The sequence below is a fragment of the Colossoma macropomum genome, unplaced genomic scaffold, assembly GCF_904425465.1.
Source record: "Colossoma macropomum unplaced genomic scaffold, Colossoma_macropomum, whole genome shotgun sequence".
NCBI lineage: Eukaryota > Metazoa > Chordata > Actinopteri > Characiformes > Serrasalmidae > Colossoma > Colossoma macropomum.
Window position 1 is genome coordinate 29453498 of NW_023494804.1, and position 24269 is coordinate 29477766.

At 38.7% G+C, this 24269-nt stretch overlaps 1 protein-coding gene across 1 annotated transcript in view; it reads right to left on the reverse strand.

Moving 5' to 3' along the window:
* Nucleotides 1-3615, reverse strand: part of LOC118824359 — a 52868-nt gene extending 49253 nt beyond the window's left edge. The window contains exons 1-2 of the mRNA XM_036594448.1: nucleotides 3327-3615; nucleotides 1065-1276 (exon numbers count right to left, since the gene is read on the reverse strand). Of these exons, the coding sequence (XP_036450341.1) occupies nucleotides 1065-1276; nucleotides 3327-3437 (323 nt within the window). The 5' untranslated portion in view covers nucleotides 3438-3615. The remainder of the gene's footprint in view (nucleotides 1-1064; nucleotides 1277-3326) is intronic.
* Between the last annotated feature and the right edge of the window lie 20654 nt (nucleotides 3616-24269).

Consider the following 24269-nt stretch of genomic DNA (forward strand, 5'->3'; position numbering starts at 1 on the left):
GTTTCTCTGGTACTTTGTTAGCCCCCTTTTACCCTGTTCTTCAGTGGTCAGGACCCCCATGGACCCTCACAGAGCAGGTACTATTTGGGTGGTGGATCATTCTCAGCACTGCAGTAACACTGACGTGGTGGTGGTGTGTTAGTGTGTGTTGCGCTGGTACGAGTGGATCAGACACAGCAGTGCTGCTGGAGTTTTCAAACACTGTGTCCACTCACTGTCCACTCTGTTCGACACTCCTACCTTGTCAGTCCACCTTGTAGATGTAAAGTCAGAGACGATAGCTCATCTGCTGCTGTACAGTTTGTGTTGGTCATCCTCTAGTCCTTCATCAGTGGTCACAGGACGCTGCCCACAGGACGCTGTTGGCTGGATGTTTTTGGTTGGTGGACTATTCTCTGTCCAGCAGTGACACTGAGGTGTTGAAAAACTCCAGCAGCACTGCTGTGTCTGATCCACTCGCACCAGCACAACACACACTAACACACCACCACCACGTCAGTGTTACTGCAGTGCTGAGAATGATCCACCACCCAAATAGTACCTGCTCTGTGAGGGTCCATGGGGTCCTGACCACTGAAGAACAGGGTAAAAGGGGGCTAACAAAGTATCAGAGAAACAGATGGACTACAGTCTGTAACTGTAGAACTACAAGAGAGGGAGAAAATGTCTGTTCAAAGAACAAAGTTAGCACAGTACCTATTATGACTGACCAGATCAGTTATGACTGTTGAGCTGGTATTTTTTTATTAGTCTGCCATGAAATGACAAAGTTTTGTATTAAACTTAAGGTAACACCTACCCCTAATCCTAATCCTAACCATAATGGTGTTGATAATCAACTGAACATTACCAGAAAGTTTGTTAATGATTTAAGTATCTATAGGGGACCATCCAAATAAAGTGTGGCCAAACTTAACTGCAGGCCAATTTCATGACCAGTTTCAAAGCTGATTAATGTTTTCAAAGCGCTGGCTTTATTGCACCATTACGTCATTAAAAGTTTGATCGTTCTCAACTAGAATGGAACAGCAACCCTTTTCTAAGTGAGCAATAATTACTGATACCTGTTTCCCTGAATTGCAGTCAATGACGTGACACTTTGTGTAGAGGGAGAACTAAAGTTGTCAGGTGTTGTTGAGAAGCTGTTGCTGTGTGTGCCATTGCTGGTTTCAGAGGGTGGAGTGGTAGAAATGAATGGCATTTGTGACGAGGTGGCAGAAGTAGCATTAGCAATGCACCTGCATTCACCTAGATGCTGCTGAAACAGACTCTGGAGCTGCAAAACACGAGATGTACCATCAAACAAAACAAGTATTTAGACACTAGTGTTTTTGTTATTTAATGTACTACCAATGCAAATATCTACTTCAGATTTAAACACATACTGCCTTTTGATTTTGTACCTAAAATATCAACAAAAATGTATGTTTCCACAAGTGCAATTCCATAAGACAAGAGAAAAAAATCTGACACTATATTAAAATATGCACATATATTAAAAATAAAATAAAATCAAGTTCTACATATTAATGCTGCACAGATAAAAACGTTCTTGTGCACACTGCACCTCATGTCTTATAAAAGACTGTGCCATTGGTTGGTTCCTAAAGTTCTCAGGCACAACATTATTAACCCCTTAAAATCCCATGTTTATGTCATACTAAGACTTATTATTCAGTAACTACAGGGACTTCAATGTAAACTGGGTGAGCTTTTCTTAGGTTATAGCAGTGTGCAATTAAACTTTGGCCCTGCCGGTGGGTCCTGACAATTTAAGGGGTTAAACAACACTGAAATGGTAAAAAGCTACCTAGTTCTAGCAAAGACCTTAAACATCCCTGTCAGCACATCCCTGTTACTACAACTGGTTGACATTATGCAACTGTAAAGTTTATGGAAGTACAAGTAATTTTCCCCAGAGAGGTGCAGCATGCAAGATTTCTCCGGATTAATGATTAAGGCCAGTGTACGCTGGACGCACTACGTCAAGTCAAGTCAAGTCAAGTCAAGTCAAGTCAAATCAAGTCAAAGTTTATTTATATAGTGCTTTTTACAACAGGTGTTGTCACAAAGCAGCTTTACAGAAAAATCCGGGTCTGAGCCCCCATGAGCGTCGCCAATGGCGACAGAGGCAAGGAAAAACTTCCTAAGAGCAACAGGAAGGAACCTTGAGAGGAACCAAGACTCAGAAGGGGAACCCATTCTCCTCTGGTCGACACCGGATAGCAAAGAGCATTAGTATAAAATGTTAGAATGCAAAAACAGGGAAAAACAGGTGGAGCAAAACGGTGCAGATCAGCCAACAGAGATGAAGCTCTGGTGACTCTAGCAGCTCTGGTGGCTCCCATGTGGCAACTCAGGCAGACGTCGCCACGCTGCGTCATGTTGCGCAGTGTCCAAAAAATTCACAATTCATGTTATTTTAACCCCTTAACAACCCATGGGCCCGTTGGCAAGCTCAAAGTATTATTACACACTTCTATAACCTAAGAATAGCTCCATTAGTTAGCATTGAAGTCCCTTTAGCTACTAAACAATAAGCCTGTATGTAAGTGAGCTTGTGTATAGGTAGGTAGCTTATGCCAAGCATAAAAAACAATCCTGACAGTTTTATTTCATTAAACTGAAATGTGTAGAATGCGAAAATGAACTTGATCTTGACGTTTATCTGAGCTCTCACTATGACGCACTCTAATATAACAGTGCTTTGCTATGTGATGCTGTGTGGCACATCATTTCTGGTGTGCGCTGGCTTTAAGGAGGATAAGAGAGGAGCCTTGGTCGGGGGAACCTTGGGGAATCGGAGGCGGTTTGCCAAGGAATGGGCAAAAATGTAACTACAATGATGCAAAAGGCTAATTACTTCTTGCCGTAGACGTTGAAAAACTACAATTACCGACAACCAGATCCGCATTAAAGAATTTTGTTATTTTTATTGGCATCTGAATATTTTTGCTCTGTCAATTTTGTTTTTTTTTTTAATGTATGTTTTTGTTTTTTAATGTTTATAAATACATGTTCTGTTCATATTTGTAAGTACAATGTGGAAGTACATACTGGAAGCATATTAAATAACAAAGTGTCTGAATATTTATTTCCCTGTATTGTATAATGTGGCAGCAATACAGGGTTTACAGGCATGTAAACTACATCCTCGTGTAATAGTGAAAAGTATGCATAAAGAATCAAACATTTCAGATTTTTGTGGACATTAGTAACAGCGCATAAGTAATAATGAAAACAAACCAAGGATTCAAAAACAATTCAAACAGAATGAAATCATCCTCCACCACCCCTAATAATAAGAGTGCCAGTTCTGTACTCACCCATGCAGTAATGTGTGACTCGTTATGTTCAGACACGTTTCCAGTTACATTAACACTGATCCTCATCCAGTAGTTCACAGCTGGAAAAGACAACATTTTCACTCTCTTCATTATGACTAATGATTAATTTTGTTATTATTGGATTTAATAATTCTCCAGGGGGAAATATTTTTAATAACTTTTATGATCATTTTTATGATGCCACTTCTCACAATGAGTACGGGCCAGTCCCCATCTCTGTCCATGCTCCAGTTCCTGTCACCGTACCTGTTCTCATCCCTGTCACTGCCTCACTCCTGCTCTGTGTCATTTCCATCCTGGTCCTTGTAGCTGTCCTTGTCTTCCTGTTGCTGTCCCTTAACCACTTTCTGTCTCTGATCCTTTCCCTGTCCACTTTAGCCTTTGCATAGTATTGATGTTGTTTGTTAATCCCTTTTTCTCATAGTTTAGGTCTGTCATATTTTTCTAGTCTCGTCTTCTTTTATTTCTCCTGTACCTTCTGTTTTTCCTTTCTAATTTTCTAATAAATGCCGAACACATACAGCTTTCTCATCTGCCTCACCTGTTTCGTCATGATCCGCAACAGCATTACAGCTTTAATCTTCTCCTCCTGAAGCATTTTTAATCCAGGCCTGAATTCATTCATTATAAGACATGCAGTTCTGATCAAAGGAGTCATAAAAATGGACTACCCTGATAGCAAGAGGATAGTGGACCACTGTCGGCCCGCTGATGGCACAGCTGGTGGTCCACTGGCATTTTGCTCAGCATTTTCTGGGCGGTCCACCAGTGGTTAAGGAACACAACAGCATTTTCAATAAAATCTTTTTATATCAGGCCTAGTCATTCATTTTTTCTCTCAGTTGTTTGTTCTTAGCCTTTTAATTTAGAAAATAATCTATGTGCATTTAAAATCTACTAGTTAAAGCTTGTATGCAGGACAGGAATCTGGGTGGTCTGATGGTGGACCAGCAGCGGCAAACAGTCAGCGGAGTAACGATGTTACAAGACAGTGGACCAGTATATGCTGCTGTCTGGGTATAGTGTAAGTAGTACATGATGAGAGGACAAAGTTTAGATTTAACAGCCATTCAGCTCAAACCAGCTCTAAAAATGCACAACCAAAGTACTGTCATATAAGTGATGATTCCATCAGCTACAAACTAACACCTGCAAACTAAACCACGTCTGTGAAAGTGAAGAGAACTACTCTCAGCAGAATAACTGCCTTACCTGTGTCTCCTTCTATGCCGACACCACGGTATTCTAAAGGGGACTGATTTTATAAGGCTAAATGTCTTTTGGGCGCGACATGATTTTAATCTTCAGAGTTTGGTGTCTTATTCTACGCCACAATATTATTGGCAATTATACAACAGTTAGTTCTGGCCACGCGAGCTGATTGGTTGAGCAGCGTTCTAATTGTGCTGTTATTTCACCATAACATCACAGGTTTTTCACAAACACTGTATCACTCCACTGAGACACCGGTGCTAAGCAACGACTTTGAAAGCTGTAGGAGACGCTCAAGACATTTGAACGTTTTTACTTCTTACTTTGCCACAAACAGAAAATGGACACTTTTAAGATCACATTTGACCGACAGCCGATTTGGTCAGACTCTGAAGATGAGACGACACTAAATTCCCAAACTGTCATCACCACTGAGCAGCTTTTCAGTCGGCAGCTGTGACAGAAGAACAGCTAAACAACCTGGAATCAGCCAGAAATTAACCCAACACCATTCGCCAAACTAAATGGGCTGTAAGATGCTTTACAGACTGGCTGGAACAAAACAACATTAATATTGATCTGGCAAAGAATAACAAAACTGAGCTAAACTTGATATTGCGGCAGTTTTATGGCTCAGTCTGATTTGGTCAGACTCTGAAGATCAGACTACACGTTTGGCGAATGGTATTGGTATCTCCCACTGCCTATAATGCACTGCATTGGTCCCCCATGCTGAACTTTTTGCGGATGGTGAACCCACGTGGTCCCGCTACGTTGCCTTTTTAGGCTTAGCCCAGCCGGGTTACGGGCTGCCCAGCCACCAGGCCTGGCTCCAGGGGTATGTTCCAGTAACCATCTCCCCGGCAGGGTAAACAATATATTGTGTCCGTTGATCATAGTGAATGTTCACCCGGGAACGGATGGCATGCCTCTCTAGGTAAGGGGAGAGGAGCTGCCCCAGGTGGAGGAGTTTAAGTAGCTCTTGTTCCTGAGTGGTGGGAAGAGGGATTGTGAGATCGGCCACAGGCTGGGACAGGCAGCAGCAGTAATGTGGTCACTGTGCTGGACGGTAGTGGTGAAGGGGGAGCTGAGCCATAAGACAAAGCTCTCTGTTCATTGGTTGATCTATATCCCTACCCTCACCTATGGTCATGAGCCTTGGGTAACGACCAAAGGAATGAAATTGTGGACACAAACGCCGGAAATTAGCTTTCTTCGCAGGGTAACGGGTTACACTCTGTTTGACAGAGTGAGGAGCTCAGTCAACCAGGAGGAGCTCAAAGTAGAGCTGTTACTCCTCTACACTGAGCCGGACCCTAGCTGGATTAAGTGGGTTACGAAGATGCATAAATGAATGATGAATAATGTTTTAATTTCATTATACCTCAACAAGAAGCCTAAATTATGAGCCATTCGTCCTGTTAAATCAAGCAATTTAAAGCATTCTGTCACAGACATGTTGAGTTTAGTACTAAAAATGAAGACTAATTAAGCCTTGGTCTTGAAGAGGACTTGATTTTTTGGGTTTTGGTCTTGACTTGGACTCAGGCCCCTTTAGTTGCATTAACCCACCTGTTGTTGCATTACAGTCAGTTGTGGTCAGTGAGGTCGTGGTCATTGCAGTGTCCACTGCTGATGTGGATGTGACTGTTTGATTTGTAACCTCTGTAAACAGAAAGAGAAACCAAGATTGAATTTCCACACTCTGGCTGTTCATTTTGTCATCATGAGTTTTTGTGATGAGAAGTGATCTCTAGTTGGTTGCATTCATTTAAAACGGGCATCGGCTGCCTTATTTTCATTTCATTCATTGTTTGCATTCATTTAATTTATTTATATTTTTCTATGTATCTAGGGTGAATATTTTAACAGACGTTAGGATTATACATCAGTGCTAATGCAGGCCACTGTAAAGTCTTTAATTAGATAGATAGATAGATAGATAGATAGATAGATAGATAGATAGATAGATAGATAGATAGATAGATAGATAGATAGATAATTAGCAGCCAGTATCAGTCACACAACACCGGACAGTTACAATAATAAGGGTGATACAATATAAAAAGAAGAACATATAGAAGAACACTACCATCCTCTTCTTATTATGTTTCTCGCGCTAAACTCGGTTTTTATCGTCAGGTGCAGACGGAATACTTTCCTGCTGGTCCGGACGGCTAATTATCACGATCAGTTATAAAAGTAATAAAAGCTACCGAGAGCAGATCCGAGCAGCCTGGATTAATCTGTGTCTGAGGATTATAACTAAACAGATTTGGTGAAAATCGGTTGAGTAGTAAGGAAGTTGAGGCTGATTTAATCCTGAGACTCTTCGTCTCTCAGTACAAGAGAATCTGTTCACAAGCGGATCTTGACCTCTCCAACATGGCGGACGTGCAGACGTATCGCCTCAGATAGAGAACAACAGACAACGCGGCATCTCGGTATATAAATCTATGATCTCCTCGCTCTGGGCTCCTCTGCTTTCATGAGTGCGGCACGAGTATTGTGTCATCAGGGGACGGTAACGTTAGTTGACCATGATAAAAATGATATTTTTTACAGTTTGGAAAGATGTGTTCACATTTTAAGCAAGCCTGGTATATTTTATTCTTACAGAGCAGTGTATTTCAGCTGTAAATAAAAAGAAAAGGTCTTAGGGTGGAGTTACTCTTTAAAAGGAGTGGTTTGCATTTTCTTTTTCCTCTGTCCCCTTTCACCGTTCTGCTTTGTGGGCATGGACCCCAGTGGACTGTACTGCTGCACCATTTAAGGTGAACCATACCACTGAATAGCAGCTACAGGGCAGTGATTTTCAGGTTCAGGTTATTGTTCAGAATCTCGCTCTTCAGGTTCATACAAGGCCACATTCATGTGATCCCTACTAACAGCTTGCGCCACACAGAGGTGCCTAGACTTTAGATTTATGTTTATCTAATCGAGTTTGCATTTCAACTATATTATCAACATGAAGCTGAAGTCAGTTAACAGTAGTTATGAGGCTGAAGTTTGCTTTATTCACTGGCTTTTTGTTCAAATTTACTCGTTCCACCTTAAATGGTGGGTAACACTTTCTTTGAAGGGTGTCTACATGACACATTCATATCACCTTACATAAACACTTCATAACATGTTCATGAATGCTTAAATCAACATTCATAAACTGTACATGTTTTACATGATATTAATATGGACTACTATGTCATTTTACCGAAAGATGTTTTTCAAAATAAAAGTCCTGATTTTTATTTATTATTTTCAGTGGAACTCCTCGTTTCTGGACTGTCAGCATAAAATGACCTGACTTTATCCCTTTAGACAGAAAGTGTTTTGACACTTTTTGCCTAGACGTTCAACTTTTTTTTTTCTCAAGCATTTGTATTTTGCAATATGCTATTATTATTATCTATTATTCATATGTAAAATGTACTGTTCATTCAACACTCTATACATTATTGTGGCAAATGTTACTTAAACTAAGTTTAACTTTCTTGGGGTAAATGCTAACACTGTTATCCCAATTACTTTGGAGGTTTTATTTTTAGTGATGTTCTTCCTCACTTACGGTTTTGGAGAAGGCACAAGTATAACTGTGCATTAGTTATCCTATGTAACTGAGGTTAAATGTGACAAGCACTGTTATCACAAGGAATGATTCCTTTTTTGGCATTACGTCAAAGTACAATCGAGTGGTGCCTCTTTGACTTTCCTCACTCAGGGTGCTGATGATTTGTAAGAAATGTCTTTATAAATTTGCCTTGCTTTGCCTTCACCATAAAAGTGATGGAAGTCACGTTATCCTCACTAAAGTGCATGTTACATGAATGGATGGATCTTGAATGGAATGGATAAGTATTATGGACCTGTCCCACCACCACACAGAGTTTGAGACTTTAAGATGATTGACTGTTCATAGCATATTTATGAGTAATTCACTGTCCATATAGTAAAGTGACATGCAAGACAACATTCATAAGTGATTCATAGCATTTTAAGAAGCTGTTAATATACCATATAGTAAAGTGACATGCAAAGCAGCATTCATAAGTGATTCATAACATTTTTAAGAGATGTTTACAGACCATGTGTATAAATAGTGATAGTGATTTACAATTAAATATCTACAATTATGTTCCCTTCCTTTGCAGCAAGATCCAATGACTGTGAAAAGGAGTCAATAAACACCACAAGTAGGAAGGTCCTTTTTTTATTGGCAAGACCAACAGGCACTTAAACATGCTGCTCAAAATCAAATCAGGAAACCACAAACTCTTCTGAACATGGAACTGCAAAATAGGCAAAAATAAAATAATCCGCCTTTACAGTAAAATAAAGCTCTGCTGATCGTTCAACACAGTTTCAACTATGAACACTGTCTTTAAACGCTGGAGTTAATATAGCCTATATCTGCTAATTTACCCTTTAACCTTGCAGGCCTGCAGGCTTCTGGTCACAGCAGGACAGTCAACAGTCTTGCCCAGCTAGCTAGTTAGTTAGCTAACAAAAAAGCGAAGGGAAAAATTAAGACAAACATCGGTAATTTGGATACGAATGGACTTATATGAATTCATTATCACTCCAGTTGGTTTCCCGATATATTTAATCTGTAACGAGAAACTATCAAATACTGAAAAGTCGCGAGGCTGAAATCAGCTTCTCGTTCGCCAGCTTGTTTTTCGAATTTACCCGTTCCACCTTAAATGCTGCAGCAGTTACATTCTGGCACCTCAGGCGCCATTTAAGGTGGAACGGGTAAATTCGAACAAGAAGCTGACGAACGAGAAGCGACTTCAGCCTCGTAAAAAACGAAATTTGAGAGACATTTTCCAAGAATTACTTTCCTTTTTTACAAGATTATTTCACTTTTCGGCAAAGTTTCGTGGTGGAGATGCGAGACACGCGGCTATAGCTGAGCTAAAGGTTAAAGCAGAGCAAAGTAAGTCTTTCGTTTCTATACTTTTAACCCATACTACCACATTAGCACATACTGAGACACATTACAGCCAGGATAGTAAAATGATTTTTGTTGACACTTCGCCGACCCCTGGTGTAAACCACGTCACTAGCCAAACGTTAGCGAGAGTGGACCTTGCATTTGGGACTAGCTTGTTTAACGTATCACTCCGCATCGCACTGCTGTGCGTCATAAGTGATGCTCATTTAGGCCACTAACTACTTCAGCTCGACTGGCACGGCCAGAAAACAGTGCGCTAAGTTAAATCAGTATCAGTTATTTAAGTTCGAAAAAAAGGATGTTGTTATCAAGAGCCGCATAAGGTCTATTAATCTTTGGGGTTCAACTGAATCATGTAACTTAGCTAATTAGGTGACGTTAACATTAGCCTGATGCATTTTAATAGCTAATGTAAGGTAGCGTTAGCCTGCTAGCTAGTTAGCAAAGTTTCTTAGCTACAGTTACTGATCATAAGCAAAGTAGCTAATTTAACTGCTATACTGCTAGTTATATATCATACCTCTGCTATGACAGTCTATCTAGCCCACTAACACAACGTTCATGCGCTTCCAGTATAAATAGGCTCATCCTGTGCGTGTAGAGTTCCACACATCTGACTGCTCCTGTTTGATCTTTGTATAGCCAGAAGAGGACAGACAGCCAGCAGCAGAGCCAGTATCATGATATCTTCAGACTCTTGCAGTGACTTGTGCCGTTTTGTTTATTTTCTTCATATTTTTGTTTTGTTTTTCAGAGAATTTAAAATAATTTCAGTCTAAGAAGAAAAGGAGCAAAGTGAAGGCAATACCCTTAAGTAATGGCCACATGAGGTGGTGCGTTTTATTTTTCGTTTTAGAAAAGAGTTGAAGATTTTATTGAACACATCTGTATTTTGCAGTTCCATGTTCAGAAGAGTTTGTAGTTTCCTGATTTGATTTTGAGCAGCATGTTTAAGTGCCTGTTGGTCTTGCCAATAAAAAAAGGACCTTCCTACTTGTGGTGTTTATTGACTCCTTTTCACAGTCATTGGGTCTTGCTGCAAAGGTAGGGAACATAATTGTAGAAATTTAATTGTAAATCACTATCACTATTTATACACATGGTCTGTAAACATCTCTTAAAAATGTTATGAATCACTTATGAATGTTGCTTTGCATGTCACTTTACTATATGGTATATTAACAGCTTCTTAAAATGCTATGAATCACTTATGAATGTTGTCTTGCATGTCACTTTACTATATGGACAGTGAATTACTCATAAATATGCTATGAACAGTCAATCATCTTAAAGTCTCAAACTTTGTGTGGTGGTGGGACAGGTCCATAATACTTATCCATTCCATTCAAGATCCATCCATTCATGTAACATGCACTTTAGTGAGGATAACGTGACTTCCATCACTTTTATGGTGAAGGCAAAGCAAGGCAAATTTATAAAGGACGTTTTTTACAAAATTATCAGCACCCTGAGTGAAGAAAGTCAAAGAGGCACCACTCGATTGTACTTTGACGTAATGCCAAAAAAGGAATCATTCCTTGTGATAACAGTGCTTGTCACATTTAACCTCAGTTACATAGGATAACTAATGCACAGTTATACTTGTGCCTTCTCCAAAACCGTAAGTGAGGAAGAACATCACTAAAAATAAAACCTCCAAAGTAATTGGGATAACAGTGTTAGCATTTACCCCAAGAGAGTTAAACTTAGTTTAAGTAACATTTGCCACAATAATGTATAGAGTGTTGAATGAACAGTACATTTTACATATGAATAATAGATAATAATAATAGCATATTGCAAAATACAAATGCTTGAGGAAAAAAAAAAAGTTGAAAGTCTAGGCAAAAAGTGTCAAAACACTTTCTGTCCAAAGGGATAAAGTCAGGTCATTTTATGCTGACAGTCCAGAAACGAGGAGTTCCACTGAAAATAATAAATAAAATGAGGACTTTTATTTTGAAAAACATCTTTCGGTAAAATGACATAGTAGTCCATATTAATATCATGTAAAACATGTACAGTTTATGAATGTTGATTTAAGCATTCATGAACGTGTTATGAAGTGTTTATGTAAGGTGATATGAATGTGTTATGTAGACACCCTTCAAAGAAAGTTACCAAATGGTGCAGCAGGAGTTATAATAACTGCTGGGGCATTTAAGGTGGAACGGGAAAATTCGAACAAGAAGTTGGTGAATAGGAAGCAAAGTTCAGCCTCGTAGCTACCGTTAACTTTGAATTTATAACTCCAAAACGATCTGAATATGAGCTGGCATATTATCTCCGTTTTTTTGGAGGGGGGTGTGAAGTTGCCCTACAGACCACGTAAAAAGGGTCGCTATAGAGACGCTCAAGACATTTGAACGTTTTTACTTCTTACTTTGCCACAAACAAAAAATGGACACTTTTAAGATCACATTTGACCGACGGCCGATTTGGTCAGACTCTGAAGATGAGACACTAAATTCCCCAACACCATTCGCCAAACTAAATGGGCTGTAAGATGCTTTACAGACTGGCTGGAACAAAACAACATTAATACTGATCTGGCGAAAATGGACAAAGGTGATGACAGGTTCGAAGGGACTGGACCGATCAGGATGATTTGGTGATGCTAAGATATTGTAAGCGTAATGTTGCTGGCGTCTTATTCTACAATATTATTGGCAATTATACAACAGTTGAGTTGAGAAGCGTTCTAACTGTGCTGTTATTTCACCATAACATCACGTTTTTTTCACAAACACTATCACTCCGCTGAGAACATTAATATTGATCTGGCAAAAAATGACAAAACTGAGCTAAACTTGATATTGCGGCAGTTTTATGGCTCAGTCTGATTTGGTCAGACTCTGAAGATCAGACTACACGTTTGGCGAATGGTGTTGGGTTCATTTCTGGCTGATTCCAGGTTGTTTAGCTGTTCTTCTGTCACAGCTGCCGACTGAAAAGCTGCTCAGTGGTGATGACAGTTTGGGAATTTAGTGTGAGGAGCTGGAGAACGAACTGCCGGCTGTGCAGCGAGTGGGCGGAGCTCGTTACTCTGACGTAGCAACAAGCTGCTCGTTAAGGAACTATAATTTGGTGAAGGAACTGCGAACATTAAAACATATTAAACGCCGCGTTCACGGCCCAGTTTATTAATTTATTACTGTATTTATTTAACTGTTGTATTAAAGCAATAGAACACTCGAGGAGTGTGTTATCGCCAATAACATCACAGCTGTGATGATACGCGATAACATTCCCTCTCATGTTCTATTGCTTCGTTATTGAGGATAATTGTTCAAGTTCCAGGAAAATATTTTGCAAAACTGTGGATTTCAGCATTATCTACATTTCTATTGATGTATTGTTCTGACTGGGTAAACCTCTATGAATATGATCAATTAAATTTACTCTAACCCCTTAATGAGCCATGGGCCCAAAGTTTTATTACACACTTCTATAACCTCAGAATAGCTGTAGTCCCTGTAGTTATTGAATAACAAGCCTTAGTATGAAATAAACCTGGAATGTTCAGGGGTTTTGATGCATTTTACACTTTTTGTAAAATTTTCTTTGATTAGATGTTAAAGGCTTTGACTTCATCTTCAAGTTAAGTGTAAGAAGTGATTAATTCACAACCTTCCATATTTTCTTACCATCATGAACATGGAATTCACAGTTTAGATGTTCATATTTATGCTGCCCTTTTAGATTTTGTTTATAAGAAGAATGTGCAAGTGGTATAGGAAACACCCAGAGTTCAAAACCGAAAAAGATTTTAACACTAACTAAAATTATCTTGAGGAAAGACGCAACATCTCTCTGAAAACTTCAGCTGTATCTCCATAATCCAAACAACATGATTTATGTGTATTTCATTTGACTGAGTGATGTATCCTGTGGTTTATTCAAATTCCCTGTTTGCCAGTTACAAAATAACAAAAAGTGCTGTGGTTTTACTCAAATGTTTCTTGATTGGTCTACAGTCTAATAAACATAATGAACTTTCAAAGAAATATTTTTATATATGAGACCCCAGTGGCACCCTGTGCTGATAAGGACCCTTCTGTAATCAAGGTGTATCTGGTCTCACCTTTGAGAGGCAGCAGGAACAGAACCAGGACAGACAGCAGTACATGATCCACAAGCTTCCATTGGCTGTTGTTCCGTCCAGCGAGATTTATGTGCACCATCCTTTCCCAGCGCACACTGTCTGTATGAAAGCTCACTGCTAACCGCCGCTCCATCACCTCACTGAGCTCAGCTCAACACGTCAAACACATCACATGTGTACAGAAAGCACTGTTTTGGGGGGACAGGACTGTTCCTGTTCTGCGGGACAACAGGAAATGAAATATGCAAAGAATTTGTAAATACTGTATCTGGGATGGAAATGAATACGAGACTGTATGTGTAAAGCGTGAGAGGACCTGAATTACAGCTTTCTCAATAAATGTAACACATTTCAGGCAGGCAAATCATAAACTGACGCGAAAATGGTTTTAGATTTCTCACGCAGCATTTATCAAGAGAACATATAAACAGATAACAAGACTCTGGACATGATGCTGATTTTTGGTTTCGCACTCCACCAGACTGAAAGTCAGGTAAAGTGCAGGTCAGCTCGGATGACACGTCCTGCTACTCTCCAAAGAAAAACATGCATCTCCAAAACAGTAACTTTACAAGAAAACACACAAATGTTCTTACTTTTTAAATGTGAGTTGAGGGATTTTATTGGTCCGTTCATCATGAACACAAAATAAAAGGCAGATGCTCCTGTGTGTTCAGCTGATGTATAAAAATAAAAATTGACAAAAATGGAGATTTTTTTGTTTGAACAGGACTTCGTATGTTTAAGCTCAGCCTAGAATGTTCGTATAGTAGATTTGTTTCATTAATCAGCATTTAAACAATATGATATGTCTTTTAATCATTTTCTTTCGTACAGGATCACGGGGGGGGATTGTGGTGTGTATCTGTCTCTAAGGGCCAGATCCTTTTAGGTCATCTTAAGAATGTTCTATACTTTCTATGCCTCTCTATCATGGGTACGTTACTTTAATACCTGGGGTTTGTTTGGGCCAGTTGAGGGTGATAACACTGTACAGTTGGTGTTTGCTCCTGCTTTCCTTTGGGAGAAGGAACCAAACGGCGACCTGTGAACATCTCTGTCTGAAGACGTCTTGAAATAAATCTAACCTTCTCCTCAAAAGTGCACGACTCTGTCTAGTTTATTCCCAATAACTTCACAAGTCAACACTTCCCACGTTTAAGAGGACAATATGTAATTAACATAGCAAGTCATGATTAGTACTTGCTTGCGCATACTTTGAGAATTATGACTTCCTGGAGGTCTGCAACCTATAAACATCACCAGACGCTGAGTATCTGCTCTGCCCCCCCATACCTCCACTTTCAGTTCCTGCTTTGTGGGGTCTCTAGGGAACATTGCCTATTTTGACCCTGTAAAACTCAATATTACGTCAAGAGGTTCCGCACAGCTTCTAAGATACATTAGAGTAATGTGTGGAAAAGGGATTTGAGTAAACACAAATATTTAAATTGTTCATATTCATATATATTTATATTTTCTGCACACAGTCATTAATATGTCTATGTGGGCAGTCGTGGGCTGGAGGTTGGGGAACCAGCCTTGCGCTGGTTCGATCCCCTGAGCCGACAGTATGTGACTGAAGTGCCCTTGAGCAAGACACCTAACCCCCAACTGCTCCCCGTGCGCTGTAGATGGGGCTGCCCACCACTCCAGGCAGGTGTGCTCACTGCCCCCTAGTGTGTGTGTTCACTAGTGTGTATGTGGTGTTTCACTGCACAGATGGGTTAAATGCGGAGGTGAATTTCCCTGTTGTGGGATTATAAAGGGTCACTTAAAGCCTAATTGATTAATTAAAACTTAACTAATTAACTTAAAGTGTCCAGGTGCTAGTAATGTGCTCAGCAGCAGGGCCTGTGACTCTGTTTTAAAGCCCATGAGGCCAGCTAGTTAGCCAAAGTACGGAAGAGAGATGCAGACAATAGTACAAGGAAACAGACAGTAAGTGTAAGAGTGTAAATGAAATGAGGAGGAAAGAGATGCTCAATATGCAAACAGACGGCGCCAGGAGCTAAAGAAGGACATGGGTTTTGTCCAAACCAGCGGTGTATTTAGTGATTCTGGGGCTCCAGGCAAAAGACAGGCTTGAGCTCCCATGTTGCACAAATGTTTACATTCCAAAAAATACTACCTTGGCAAGTGAAATTGTTTTACATCTAATCAATATATCTAATATTTCTCATATTGAGATTCTTGAAAAAATATAAAATTATTTCTAGACTTTGATTATGTAAAATTATCTCAGTGTACTCTCATATAATAGTGAAATAGGTTGGTATAGAATAATGAAAGACAATGTCATGTCGCTGTTGTCAGAACAAAACCTCGTATCTCCAAAATGGTAACTTTACAGGAGAAGGAGAAAAATCTACTTTACTCTTAATGTTAGTCAATAGAACCAGACTTTTTTTCAGACTTTTTTGGGCCATTTATTTTGGTCCATTCATTGTGAAATTTACATATAATGTAAAGAGCAAAAGGCATTTTTAAATTATGTCAAAAACGGAAAAACAACAAAATAAATAGATATGAGGTTTTGTTCTGACAGCAGTGATGTAATAGCGAAATAGCCTGGTCTAGAATAAAGTGAGATGGTGTCATATAATGGCTTAGTCTAGAATAATGTAGAAGTAAAGTAATGAGTCATTGGAATGACTTCCTCCAGGAAGTAGTAAGTAATGTAATCCTGTTACTTTCTGAGAGAGGAGTAATTAGTACAACACTGGAGCAGTTGTGTCAACACAACAGCATGGAATAATCCTGTATAATCATCACCAGGTGAGGCGTGCTTCATTACAGCTGCTCCTTACTGCAGACACAGTACTGAGCTCCTGCTGTCTGAACTGAGCTGAGTCACATCACTGTATCTCCTCTCCTGTTAACACACACTGTGCAGTGTATCATAACTGCTACTGTAATGACTCTCACTGTGCACTGTACACTGTAATACTGCTGCAACTCTTAGTTATGTCTGTACTCACTGTGCTTTTAGACCTCATGTCTGTGTGTCTGTCTGTCTATCTGTCTATCTGTCTGTCTGTCTGTCTATCTGTCTATCTGTCTGTCTGTCTGTCTGTCTATCTGTCTGTCTGTCTGTCTGTCTGTCTATCTATCTATCTTTCTATCTATCTATCTAACTATCTGTCTGTCTATCTATCTATCTATCTATCTATCTGTCTGTCTGTCTGTCTGTCTATCTGTCTATCTATCTATCTGTCTGTCTATATATCTATATATCTGTCTGTCTATCTATCTACCTATCTGTCTGTCTGTCTGTCTGTCTATCTGTCTGTCTGTCTGTCTATCTATCTATCTATAAATCTATATATCTGTCTGTCTGTCTGTCTGTCTGTTTATCTATCTACCTATCTACCTATCTATCTATCTGTCTGTCTGTCTGTCTGTCTATCTATCTATCTGTCTATAATTACTGAAAATCACCACTACAATTACAAATAACAGCTATGTGTAAATGTATATATACATGAAAATCAACACAGAGTATTTCTTATTTCTAATTTTACAGGATCTTGGCACCTCTGGACCAAACAAACACAAAGTAATCCTGACAGGTCACTATATTTCACTGAAAAATTGCTATTCCATTTTTGAGCGTAGTTGCTTTAGAAGTACGATGGCTGCATGTTGGTCATTGCTCTGAGGTAAACATAATTATTACACAGATTGGAGGAATTTGATTGAAGCTGAGCTGATGCTTTTGTATGCATTGGACCTGCACTCACATCATCACTGAAGACCAGTCAGCCGGTACCACTGGCTGCTATACGTGTCCAAACTACTATACTATCTCCACCATGTTTCTCTCACATCAAAAGACACACTTTGGCTCATGAACAGTTCCTTTTTGTCCACGACTTCCTCCTGACAACACTGTAGTACTTATTAACTTTCCTCTCATTTGTTGGAAACTACAGGGTCCTTTGTGCAGCTTTAGGGAATGTTGTCCTGTAAGCTGATGCCTCTGTTTGTGAGATTTGCCAGTGGTTTGCATTTTGTAGTGAGTCCTCCTTTTTATGGTGGACTTTGACGTCTCCAAAGACTGTGGTACAATTATACAATAGTACATTTTCTTTTTTTTTTTTAATCAAAGAGATTCTGTAGTCATCCACTACTGTGGTCTTCCATGGTCAATCAGGTCTTTTGCTATTGCTAAGATAACCAGAGCACTCTTGCCAAGATAAACATATTAAGTCTTTGACTATTTCTGACCTTTTCAGCCTTACTGTCACAATTTTAGCCAAATTGTGGGAACACGGATGCAAATAGCACATCTACTATTAACTCCAGACCTTTTCCCAGCTCTCTTTTGCACAAACATAACCGTACAACAAGAACCAGCTGAACACACAATGGGCCAGTTACTTTACATCCTATAAAACAAGAAAACTATGTAAGGGCTGTAATTCCCACATTATTCACTAGATATGGACCCTCAGATTGAAGCCAGCCGTCTACTGTCAGACTGTTTTTACTTCAAACGCAACATGCTGGAAGGCAGACCTAAAAACCAAAATCCCCAGAAGACTCCTGTGTTTGGGTGTTTACTAGGCTAATCCGGGTGTTTGTAAGTAGCAAGATGTGAAAGGACAGTGCAGTTGCAAGAGTGATGGAGTCAGCTTTGCTCACAGCTCCAGAGGGCTCGGACTACTAGAAGCTCCACAACAGCAGATTTATCCAGGTAGATAAGCTGAGAACAGATTCTCTTTGCATGTTGGGTTCAACCTGGAATGAGGAGCAGTAAGAACTGGGGTCCTCCAGAGATACATAGTTATTTGTGAGTTCAGACCGTGCCTTCAACATGGTGGTGGTAGTATGAGGGAGAATTGATTGAGAGAGGGGGAGAACTCTGAGAACTTGGGCTGGAGTTCTGGGCAGCTTCTGCCTGTAGCTAGAAGGCCGGACCCCCTCATAGCTGCAGTAGGCCTGATGTAGGACTGAGGAATGGGGAGGAGATGGGGTGGCGGTGGAGATTGCGAACACGTTGTCACGGGAACGGAAGGTGAGGATGTGAATTTATAGGGCGTTAGATTGAAAGAAGGAGGGGTTTCAGCCATGCTCCTCCCCTCAAGCTTCAGTTAGAACATACATTTAAAGCAGTTTTTACTAAATGCTTTCCTTAAAAGACGTGGAGAAGCTGGTCTGTGCCTTTATGACTTTGGGGCTGCACCGCTGGAATGTCGTTTGTAAACAAGCTCCAAGTGGTCCAGAATGCTGCAGACAGAGTGGTCACTAGAACGTTGACCATGTCACTCCTATTCTTTTAGCCTTGCACTGGCTGCAAGTTATATTTTGCATTAAATATAAAATCTTCTTCCTGGCATATTAAAAACTGTAAAAGATTGTTTAGTTTCATTGCATGTTTGTGAACTCCGTTATAAAAAACCTTGTGATTAACTTCCATGGCATCAGCCTGCATGTTTTGTGTTCATGTTTTTTGCTCAGAACTTTGGACTGTTTGAGCCGGTATTGTATGGGGCATATTTGGGCTGATGTTTACATGGACCTAAAACTGCTCATTCACAGACACTGTACTCATGTCTAACACTATACTTAGTGCTGCTTTTGATACGGTAAACCATGACTCACTCCTGTGTCTGTGCTCTGGGTATAACCAACACTGCACTTGCCTGGTGTATGTCTTGTATCCAATATACCAAATATGCAACAAAAAACTAAACTAAATAAAATAATTAATACTGACCTACATAAAGAAAACAGACACTAATGTTTGTCCCACTGTTGTTTGAGTACTTTTACTTGCCTCACTTAGCAAACCTGAAAATTCTTTTGGTTGTTATAGCTTTTCTGATAGGTATGAACAGTTATTAACTCTAGCTTGAAGAACAATAAATAAAAAAAGAGATGAATTGTATTTAAAGAATATCCCAACACTACTTTTAGCTTTATACGCTCGCAGACAAAAGGGTACTAAACCGTCTCTGGGTCAGTGCCCCTCCTGTCACTGGGGTGGAACCCTCAAGGCTCCATCTCAGTACCTTTAGTCAGGGAACATAACTGAACCATAATCCACTGAAATGATATGTTCTAAGCTGTACTGACTCCACACACCCCGTCTCGTCTCCAGGCTTTTATTTTACTGTTCTGTTTAAAACATTCGGTTATGAAAAGGTACAAATACGAACTTTTCACCTGGAAAAACTTATTTAAGGTTCACAATCAGACCTTAAAACCACTGTTGGAGCTTTGAGGGAACATTTACACTGTTTGTACCTTGAATGAAGGAAAAATGTACCTGAACAGAACCTTCATTTCTAACAGTGTATGGGAAATGAATGTAGTGGATGCGTGTTACCTGGTGGTGCTGTACGCTGATTATCACTGATCAGATTTGCATATGCCTGTGACTGTGCATGTGAGCGTATACTTGGAAAAAACTGTTAATGTTTATGGCACTGTATAATACTCTAAATATTTTTAACTCAAATTAATGGAGCAGATCCCACATAGTGACAGAATGTTCAGCCCTCCTCTGTAATGGAGAGAGCGCGCAGGAAAGTTTACCATTTGGGTTCTTTTTGTAAATACAATCATTGAATTTTATTCATTTTATTTAAGCCTCCTAATTCCTGTGACTTCTATGGTGTCTAAAAAAAAAACAGATCTATTTGAAAAGGTATTGAGTCGAGTTTTAACCTCTTATTCTCCAGGGTATATTTTGTTTTGTCCATCTGAATTTCCATGTCCAAATCATAAGGCGAATTATTCAGTAACTGCATGAAATAAATGTACATTTTTATTTGATTGATTTATTTTTTGTAAAAGCTCCCCTCAAATTAACAGAACATGTGTTTTATGATATACATATTTCTATATGCTTACAATTTACTGCTGAAAGCCAAAAATCTGAGACGCTCTTTGTATTATTTTATAAAAATAATGTTTACAGAGCAGATCACTGAAGAGACGCCATCTGTTTATAGTTTATAGCTCAGATTTGAGGAAAAACGGGTTGATTTTCAGTAGAAAAAAACTGAGTTCAGCTTCTTTTATTATAAGGGTTTAAAATTACATCACCCATCTATTAGACTGGAAAGAAGACAGTTACAGCCTCATACGACCCCCACCTTTAGAATGAAGCTTATGAAATATGAAAGTTATGAAGAAAAAGACGAAGTGCGTTTTGGAACCACCGGTGGTCTCAAGGAGCTGAAAAGGTTAAACAATCTAAAAACGAATGATTTACTCTGATGTAATACAGTCTTTATTTCCGATTCGTGGTAAGACTATAATGCTTCTGCATTTTGAAGGGCCCGTATGTTGAGAAGGCAAATGTTCCTCACTTTTTTAAAATAAGACTTTGATGTAGTGTGTAAACATTTTTGAAGTTTCAAAATGCACCATTCACTCCCCGCATCATACAGTCTAGCTAAGCGCTTTTTCATGATTCTCATGTCATAAAAAACGTTTACATATGACTGAAACTGTACACTGTACGCTGCCATCTCACCATCTTGCTGTTTTCAATGAGGACCAGGTGAGGTCCATCGTGGCACCTTCTGACCTGCTTCTCTGCAGTGAACGGCAGGAATGAAAGAAACTGCGCAGGCAGTTAAAATAACTGTACTGTGAATGTGTTAAACAGAACACAACAAAACAAAAACACCACAGGCCAATCATTACCACGGTACACTTTGATCACTTAATGAATTTAATTATAACTCATTCCATCATCAACTTTCTGTAAAATACAGTGCAGAATGGAAAAAAAGGTAAGCATAATAAAAAACAATAGGAACAATAACAATGATGTCATTATTTTCATTTTTGTTGTCTTTGTTATGCTACAGACATTGTCAATTATTTATTTTAATTATTATTATAATTAACTTTTAAATAAATGTATTTATTTAGACAAAATGAGGATCAATAATAATTAATAACTGCAATTATTATCATTAAAAAAATAAAAAGGCATAAAGAAATAAATATTTATATTTTATTATTTTTGCTCTTAATGTATTCAAATAATAATAAAAAATCTGAATTGTACAGTATAATGTATAATGTATGTAATGCAGCTCAAAGTGCTTTAATGGGGATTAAATCTAATAAAAATAGTACAAAAAATAAACAAAATACAAAGACAAATGTAACAAGAATATAATAATCACAACATTATGTAATAATTAACTAAAAAGCATAAATAAGGACCTTATTAAATGCATAATCAGTAAAAATAAATAAAAAGTGTGGAATTCCTGAAAAACAAAGTTTAGAAAAACATCTTTAGTGGCCTTATAAAATTATGTTTTGTGGTTTCTTGTCTCTGTTTCATGCATAAAGCAAAATGATGAAACATCATATTCGAAGGAAATTTGATGATTTACTGTTTACTACTACTACTACTATTATTATTATTATTATATTATCATTATTATTATTATTATTATTATTACTCAGTGAATCTGGTCCCTCCTTTAAGTTACAGAGGAGCTTCTATTTCCAACATTACAGCAGTTTCAGGACACAGCTTCATCACATCATTTTCTGTACTGTTTCAGTAAAAAGCTTTTATTTTGAAGCTACCATAAGGGCACAGTCGGAGCAGCCGGTATAATTGTGAGGGATGAACAGAGGAGGTTAGTCATGCGTAAATGAATTAGAACCGTTTTCACTACATAAACCTACACAAATGTCTTGAAGGGACCTCAGAGAAATATATAAAAGAAAAAATGTCAGATATGAAACCTTAAAAAAGGTACTTGGTCTGTCTGACCTTAAAGATGACTTATTAAAAAGTCTGTTCCACTTGTTTAAGCAAGGAAAGCGACTCTTTTGTTCACTGCAATGAGGAAATGTTAAAGCCAGATGCTTCTGATGTTTGTGGCTAATATTCAAATGAACTTTAAAATTGGTTTTCTTCCTGATGAGCCTTTCAGATGAATAGCTGGTAAGTGAGGAACATCGGAACATGTTTTCCCACATTTTTCACGATAAGTAATTTGATTACCAGTATTTCCATTGAAACCCAACAAACACAATATGAAACAAGGCTAGTTTTCCAGCAGCCACCAGCTGCGGTACATTGAAAAGAATCTATGGAGTCCCATTTTATGGAAAGTTAACATTTATCAAAGTCACGATCAGGTTAAAATATTGGAAATCGAAAAACATACTGGTGATTCAAAGAATCATTTTACCACATCTACAAATATTCAGAAATAAAAGCACATACTGTACTACATACTCAGTAATATGTATGAAAATTGTATAGGGTGCAGTGTGAATGCATATGGATGTAAACACCAACTACATATAAATGAGAGCATTTTATTTGATACACATTTAATTAAACAATATCTATCTACAATATCTGATCAGTTTGTAGCTGCACTACAGAACTCAAAATTATGAAACAATATTTGTACATAAAATAAGTTCGTTATATAAGAAAAAGAGCTTATAATGCATTGAAAGGTTATGAATCAGTCCGTTTGTATCCTGTAGTTATTGTAAAAATGTACTGTTTAGCTACTGTAATAGTTCTGTATCATTTAGTTATTATAACAGTAAAGGTGCTGCAATAGGATGTCAAAGTGCTTTTGAATAATAAGACAATAATTTTACAAATAATTTATGCTTAATATACAGCACTGAAAACTAAAGATTCAAGCACACTACAGCTGTGAGCAACAGCTGTTCAAGCCACTTAGAACTGAATCATGACTGAAGTCACTCTGTCTGCACTCCTACAAACTTGTTCCTACTTAACATCAACCTACAGTTACGTTTACTCCGTCAGTTGTATCTGGTAAACTGGTTTTCAGAGATAAACTGGTTGTACATGAAGCACAGTGTAGTGTAGCGTAGATGGACTGGTTGCAGTGTCTCATCAGAACCACTGAATGTGCTTTATGGACCAGCGAGTACAATTAGGTACAAAAAATAATTACTTTGATCAGGTAAGACTGAAGTTAATGAGGCACCTACACTCATATGCAAAAGTTTGGGCACCCCTGGTCAGATGACACGTTCTGTAGGTTTTACAAGTGAAAATAAGTTAGAACTTCCTCTACTACACACCTTTGCTGCACACTTTCTAAAGCCCAATTACTATTTGTTTGCAGAATTTAACACATTGTGAAAAAAAAACAAAATGCGGCCTGAGCAAAGGTCACGGCACATTTTATATTTTATGTTGTACGTAAATAGAAATTATGCAGAAAAAAATGTGGAAAAAATGCCATTTTAAGTTTCGTCCTGTAAAGGATGCGTGAACTAATTTTCACTTCAAAAATAAACAAAACATGTCATTTGACCAGGGTGTACAAACATTTGCATACGACTGTAGTTTCTATAAAATTTCATCCCCAATGTGCGTGTGCCAGCCCACAAGACTTAAGTGGTCAGACTAAGCCTACTTTCACACAGCAGGTAAAAGTGGCCCAAATCTGATTTTCTCACCAAATCTGATTTTTTTTGTTTGGCTGTTCAGATTATCTTTTAAATGTGATCTGTATCATCAGTCTAAACAGATCAGCTCCTAAACTGACCCTCATGGGCAAAAGAGCGTCACGCTGCTTCACGGCTCATCCAGAGGTAAACAATCACGACCGCCAACGAACGCCAGTCGCTCCCGGAGGATCAGCTTCATCTTCACCAGCATCAC